This window comes from Chanos chanos, chromosome 1 (assembly GCF_902362185.1).
Source record: "Chanos chanos chromosome 1, fChaCha1.1, whole genome shotgun sequence".
Lineage (NCBI taxonomy): Eukaryota > Metazoa > Chordata > Actinopteri > Gonorynchiformes > Chanidae > Chanos > Chanos chanos.
Genome location: NC_044495.1, coordinates 52,846,261 through 52,853,176, shown reverse-complemented (window position 1 = coordinate 52,853,176; position 6,916 = coordinate 52,846,261). Strand labels below are relative to the sequence as shown.

Here is a 6,916-nt window from a genome sequence, read left to right as displayed (position 1 = left end):
TTCATATCAATGGTTTTAGTATCACACTTTGTCGTTAATTCTTACTGAATTTGCTCATATTCAGTTTCGATTTGGAAAAAAAAAAAATAAAAATCGTCTCTAGGACAGAATGTATTCAATATTTAATAAAGGTTGGTGTGAAAAATTAAAGTGGCGCCCATGCTATGACGTTTCAGTTCAGGTGGTGCCTTGGTGATTGTCGATGCATATGCGCGTTCACGAGTGTGCGCGTCATGTTGACGGACGCGAGTGACTGGAGAGGCAACATGTCTACCACAGCCGCCGCGCAGCAGAACAACAATGAAGAACCAGGACTGAACGGTAAGTGCTATCGATAGAATTTTTTGCCAGTTTTATAGCGATCATCGTTTGCATATTGGTTCAGCTGTCTGTTTTCCCTGATGTTAAAACTCAATTATGCAATATCTATTGTTTCACATTGTTCAGTAGTTGGAATTTCCTCCTCATTGAAGTAGGGAGGGGTTGAGGGTTGGTTCAAGTAATTGCGTCATTTTAAAGCACCAATGATTCTTGTTCATGGGGTGGCAATTCTGGTTCGTTGTCCAGGAACAAGTCTTGATTGATTGAATGTTGACCAATTGCTGATCAAACAGCGTGTTGACGTATCATAGGGGCGGTGTAGACGCGATATCAAAACAAGGCAAGGAAGAAATTAAGAAAAATGGAGACGGGGGCGGAGTATTTAGGATAACTAGGCAACTGTTACAATTCTGCCTAAACAGTCTCTGATGGGGGCATTGCAGGATCAGTGTAGCGTTATTCTGTTTCAACAATAATGTCGTTAACGCACGTCACGCATCCAACAATGAGTAAATTCGAAGTCGTAACAAAGAAAGCATGATTAAATTTGTCTAAACCACAGATGTGGACTTAAAATTCTCTTGCCAATATGCAAACAATACATGTTATACAGTATGTGAAGAAGTGGCCCACTCGTCATGATGTGTAGTGAAATGGTTGTCTGCTTTTGTTAACTGCGTGATCACGGCCCAAACTTTGCAATTGTGTTATTATGAAATGGTTAGCAGATGTATCGGTTTGCGCTTGTCTGCTGGAAACGTGGAAGACATTTTTTTGGCCATACACCATTTCATATTTTCAGTACAGGGGAATGGAGAGAGCTTATTTCATTTTCTTCTTTCTTTGCCCGTCCATCACTATTAGTGTGCGTGTGCACTATGATATCAAACCTGTTTCTCTCTCTCTCTCTCTCTCTTGTTTTTTTTAATGTTGTATAACCTAGATCAGACATAACAAAGCATCTAGAGGGGGGACTTACAGGCATGTGCTTTGAAATGAAGACCGTCCCCGTAACGGGGTGCATGTTCATACATGCCTTATCCTTTGATTAGCGGATCTGTGTTGTTTACAACAAATACAACAGGGACTTAAAGACCCAGACACTCGGGCACTGCTTTTCCCCTCTTTCTCTAAGAGATGCTTACATCACACCACCGTATTCACTTGATCCTGTGATCAAACACTGCAGAGGTTTCCGGATGGACACACTTGTAAACAAGAGCTTCCGTCACCCTGTATTCCCGACGGTGTTGGGTGACAGTTCATTCTTCAGAAGGTCTCAGCAACCTTCAGTGGCATACAGACAAAACTGGGTTAGAGACAGGGTGGGGGTGGGAATGGGGGAGGGAAGGCGGGCGTGGATGAGCTTGGTTTGATTTACTTCAGCGCGCCAGAGATTACATAATCCGCTCCCTCCCGCCCCCGATCCTGGAGCCTGTGCAGCGGATTCCATTGATGCGGGGCCTGTGGCGGTCGGTAGCGCAGTAATAACACAGTCAGGAGTGAAAGAGAAAAGCCACCAGCGAGGTTGTTGCGTAACAGGAACTGCATGTACTGAAATGCAGGGTGATGTCATGTTTGAATGATCATTTGAATGTTTTCTTTTTTTTTTTTTTTACATTAAAACGGTAACTTTTTATCGTGTGAACGCCCCACGGGCGTTTGCCACGGTTCCTTAGTGCTGTTTTTGGCATTATTTCTTCGGATGTCGGCGTAAAGGTTTAAGATAGAATATTTGTGTTTCTGCTGCACAAGAAAAGGTTCAAGCTCACATTAGATTGACTAAATGGCCTATTCTATATACATAATTTGAACCATGACAAAAATAATAGCATCTGGAAGACTGCATATGTAAAAGTCCATGCTTAACAACACATACGTATCCAGTTACAAGTGTCTGTGAGTCTCCGCAACATCTCTGCACATATTCTGTTTTGATTGGACAAAATATGTATGTAATTTTGTGGATTTAAATGTAACTCGGGTCGCCACTGAAAATGTAGTTATGCCCTAGATATTAAAGGATACTCTTGCTGAGATGCACACATCTGGCTTTAGTACTGCCAGATGCCCTGAACTGAGGCTGTTTTCTGATAAATAACCTTATGCAACAGTGTTGACTTGTACACCAGGCAAAGGCATGCCACCAGCTTTCATCATAAGCCGTATTTTGGATAAACACCAATGTTGCACATAAACCAGACGAGCACAGTTCACAACAATTTACGTGTCACCAGGGACCTCAAACTGAGTCTGTAAGCCTAACTGGCCAACTGAGAAAAAAAAAAAGAGAACCGAGGGCCTTTTTTAGGGGTCTTTTGTTTGTCTGTTGGGTGGTGTGTATCCCAGAGGGTTTTTTTTTTTTATTGTTTTAATGCTAGGTGACAGCTGAAGGCCCTGTGATGAAAAGCCAGTGGAATGCTGGGATCAAACACTGTCATGGCAACAGAAATGTGGCTATGGGCAAAAACAAAAGGGGGCTTGCAGCCTGGCTGTGAAGAGAGGATTTTGCAGTGAACCCAAAGCCTCTGTCTTATTTGTTTAATCAGCCAGGACTACCAAAGTGCAGACACAACCCCAAGCAGGATCTCAAAAAGTTCTCCAGCTCTCCCCGATAGACGCCCGTCACGAAATGGGCGTACGAAAAACCGCGTCTTTCGTGTTTAAATTTGAAAAAGGTTTGAGCATTTTACACCTTTTCGCTTGCCGACTGAGAACATGAAAGTCGGAGAGAAATGAGAAGATGCGACACGCGACTCGACATCAGTCAAAATCGTGAAAGCATTAGCGCAACATTGCTGAAGACAACTATTTCACTTCTTGTCATTCGTGTGTGTTTTGCAGCCCAAAGTCAAAGTGTTGCCTAGCAACTGTGAGGGTCAGACATGTCTCATAGATATGTTAGGTCAGGGGAGAGCTGAATATTTCTTGTTGGTCTTACAATTGAAATTAGACATGAACAGTGTCTCCTATCTTCTGTCTACCTCATTCAACCTTTACGTATTGTAACAGTTTCTTTGGTGAAGTGCGTAGCTTGTTGTTTTCCTGTTGTAGTCCCACACAAAACCTCTTCAACTTGACTGACTGTTGCTTTCCTGCAAGAGAACTTGCGCTCAACCTCCTCAAAAAAAAAATACTGCAAACCTGTGACTACATTTGTGAGGATTTGAGTCGCCCACATAAACCACAGTGTACCCGGAAAGCCCAGACCTCTACATGTACGATCGCACTCGTCAGCATGATCATTAGTCTCTTTTTGGGGTTTTTTTTAGGGTCCTGGGTGGAGCTGGAGATGAATGGGAACACAGGGCCTGCGTCGCTGCAGCTGAACCCCACTCTACCCTCATCTCTCGTCGGGAACGGAAATGAGGGTGAGCCCCAGATAGTGCAAGCCCTCCAGGCCGTGCAGGAGCAGCAGCAGCAGCAGGAGGAGGAGGAGGAGAACCTGACAGGAGGGCTTGAGCACGTGCCGTCGTCCTCCTCCATCCATAACGGAGACATGGAGAAGATCCTGCTGGATGCCCAGCACGAGTCTAGTCCCAGTAGCTCTTCCTGTAACAGGTAAGAGCCAGAGAGAAAGTTGTAGGGAACAGTAAACATTAAACGCTGGATTAACGTCACATTTGGAAAGTTAAAAGAGGCAAGGGGAAAAAAGGCAGCGAAGACACGAGGAAAGAGACAGACCGTAGAGGAGAACAATTTTCCCCATGTCTTAAAGTTGAACTGTGAGGGGGATGAGGTTAAAACTGTCAGGGGTTTACAGAGGAAGAGGAAAATGCATGCTTTATTCTCCACAGGTTGTTCAAACTCTCTGTAATCCTTTCACCAGTTATTTATGGAGAACATTTAAGATATTGCCAAGAATTTCCTCTCCCTTTTAAGAGAGGATAGGAACAGAGCGGATAGTTGATTGGTGCGGGGAGCGGGGAGGGGGGTTGGTGGTGGTGGGGGGGCAGATAGCTGGAACCAACTTGGTTGCCCAAACAACTGTTTTGACACTGAAGCCTAGTCATTTAGATTTAGATGATAAACTTTTGCCTTTGGATGCATTAAGACTCACTGTTCACAGCCTTAAATAACCCCGTCTCTGCAGAGCGTTCTCAGTGGATGTTCCATGTCACTCGTAAAACGCTCGGTTTACGGTTTTTAAGCTCTCTTACTCAGTGTAAACTGGACACAGTCGTAGTATGAATCTTCCTGCAGGTTACACATTTTTGTCCTTCAAGTTTTCTTTTTTTTGTTTTCTCATCTTTGTTTTGTTGTGTTTTCATTTTACTTTGGGATGGGTGTGCTACAGTCCCCCTAGACCCCATAGTCCTGACCACGACGAGGGTCAAATCACTTTCGACGTGGAGATGCCCAGTGGGAGAGAGAGCCTGGTAAGCTCTAGCAGTTTCATATCTGGCCACTGATGGTTGACCAACAGAATAGCAAGAGTAGAATGTTCTAGAACTTTTTAGACCTGCTAAAATGTCTGGTGGTCATGTAAGGACCACGTGCATTTACTGACATGAGCCAGTTTTGTATCTGCTTGTGACCTTGGTCAGATCAAACTAATCTCGTAGCTTTTCATGCTTCATTGTCCTCCTCTCTTTAGTCAGAAGATGACAGCCTGGAGAAAGACAAAGAGGATGAGATTTTAATGAATAAAGGAGAGAAGTGGGTGGCAGACTGGTCCAGTAGGCCTGAAAATGTTCCTCCCAAGTAAGTTTCTCCTCTGTGTTCATGACTGAAACCAGAGATGCTAAGGGAAGAGTCATTCATCCACCTCTTTTTATCATTCTCCATTGTGTGGAACCATCGGATATGTGTTGTTATTTTAAGCTCTTCCTAGCTTGAGCTATAAAATATGCAGTGCCCATATTACTAAGCCTGCAACTGAAGACAGGCTAAGTCATCTTTTTTTTTCTTCCTCTTTAGTTTTTTTCTAAATTTTGAAGGGCGTTTGTTTCTTCCTACAGTAGAATGCTATTGTTTGCATAGTAACAGAATAGACCTGAGATGTGTTTGTGTATGTTTGTTTTTTTTTTAAGGGAGTTCCATTTCCGGCACCCAAAGCGTTCGGGCTCAATGTCTCTCAGCATGAGAAAGACAGGCGCCATGAAGAAAGGGGGGGTGTTTTCCGCTGAGTTCCTCAAAGTGTTCATTCCTTCCTTGCTGCTGTCTCACATCCTTGCCCTTGGACTGGGGTGAGTCATCTCTCAAATTCAACACAACTCTTGATGGTAGTCATGCAAAAATTAACCTTAAAAGAAAGAAAGGATTTTTGGAAATATCATATATTTGTGTTAGAAAATGAACTATCACTATAACAGGGGGTCAGCTCATTATTAGTTCAATACAGTGATGTGAAATCAGTCATCATATGCCATAAATGTGACAAATGATTTATGATATTCATAAATATGAACTGATAGAATATCGGTTAACTGGATTAAACGTGAGTTGAAACCCCTACGTCTAACTGTTCTTCCCAGTGAAATTAACATTTTTGAATCTGTAGCAGTAGGTTTTGTGCAGATATATATTGACTGTTATGGGGTGGTTTTTCCTCTGTCTTCTGTAGCGTCTACATTGGGAAGAGGCTTACGACACCCTCCACTAGCTCGTTTTAAACCCAAGACGGTACCAGTGCCTGGAAGTGGAATCTGAAGTGTTGACAACGCAATGTGTCCAAACATCTCCACTTGTGCTTATAAATGCTCTATCTCCCTTCCCCTCCGCTTCATCCTGTTTTCCTAATCTCTCTTTTTCACTCTCATCTCCTCTCATCCATTTCATCATCTCTCCCCTCTCCTCTCATCTCTTGGTGTTAAATGCCCACAAAGCACTGAGAGAGGTTCTGCTGGTCAACCCTGTGTTGTTATTATTATTATTGTTGTTGTTGTTGTTGTTGTTATTGTTGTTGCTGTTGTTGTTATTGTTGCTCTTGCTTTGTTTTGGCCCAATTTGCCGTGGCTTAATGTCACAACTGACTTCATTTTTAGTTTTCCAATTTTTTTTTTTTTTTTCTGAAAATTATATTCGCGATTAATACCTAGTGTCCACTCACTTCATACGGTGAAAGGCAGACAGAACTAACACTTGTGCCTACCAGTAGCCACGTCACTCTTCCACCAGCAGCGTCGCAAAAACGAAGGCCGAAACTGCGTTCGTATCCGCGCGGAGCCTTGTGTACACTGTAGTGTTCAGCTCGGCCGCAGATGTAATTGAGTAGAGCCGGCGCTTTAAACCGAGCTGCTTTAGCTGGCAGTCACCCGTGGTCTTGGATCTCTCCCGCTAAGATGTCTAAACATGGGCGCCTTGGACAGAGAGATCGTGTTCTTTGAAGCCATGTGTTTAAGAACTTTGTGCCATTATATCTCTTTCATGAAATATTCCATTTCTGTTCTTTGATCTTCGTTTTTTTTTTTTTTTTATTATTATTATTATTATTTTGTTTTTGCCTTTGATGATTTATCTTAAATCACGCATCTAATTTTTTTTTAAACCAATTTCAAACTTCTGATGCTTGAACATCTAATGATTTTGACCATCGAATGAAGAGGAGAGGGATAGGATGCAGCAGATGTTTCAAGTTGATTATTTGTTGTTG

The 6,916-nt window shown here is 42.8% G+C and overlaps 1 protein-coding gene across 1 annotated transcript; it reads left to right on the top strand.

Moving 5' to 3' along the window:
- The first annotated feature begins 260 nt into the window (after positions 1–260).
- Positions 261–6,195, top strand: bnip3la (BCL2 interacting protein 3 like a). Its single transcript, XM_030779048.1, has 6 exons — positions 261–321; positions 3,594–3,882; positions 4,619–4,700; positions 4,919–5,025; positions 5,355–5,510; positions 5,888–6,195. Exons 1-6 carry the CDS (start codon positions 267–269, stop codon positions 5,934–5,936), a joined length of 738 nt encoding a protein of 245 aa, XP_030634908.1. The 5' UTR covers positions 261–266; the 3' UTR covers positions 5,937–6,195.
- Positions 6,196–6,916: the final 721 nt, after the last annotated feature.

Coding starts and splice junctions, on each gene's coding strand:
- bnip3la (XM_030779048.1), top strand. CDS start 267: ATGTCTACCACAGCCGCCGCGCAGCAGAACAACAATGAAGAACCAGGA. Junction 322..3,593: donor TGAAGAACCAGGACTGAACG/GTAAGTGCTATC, acceptor GGTTTTTTTTAG/GGTCCTGGGTGGAGCTGGAG. Junction 5,026..5,354: donor CCTGAAAATGTTCCTCCCAA/GTAAGTTTCTCC, acceptor TTTTTTTTTAAG/GGAGTTCCATTTCCGGCACC.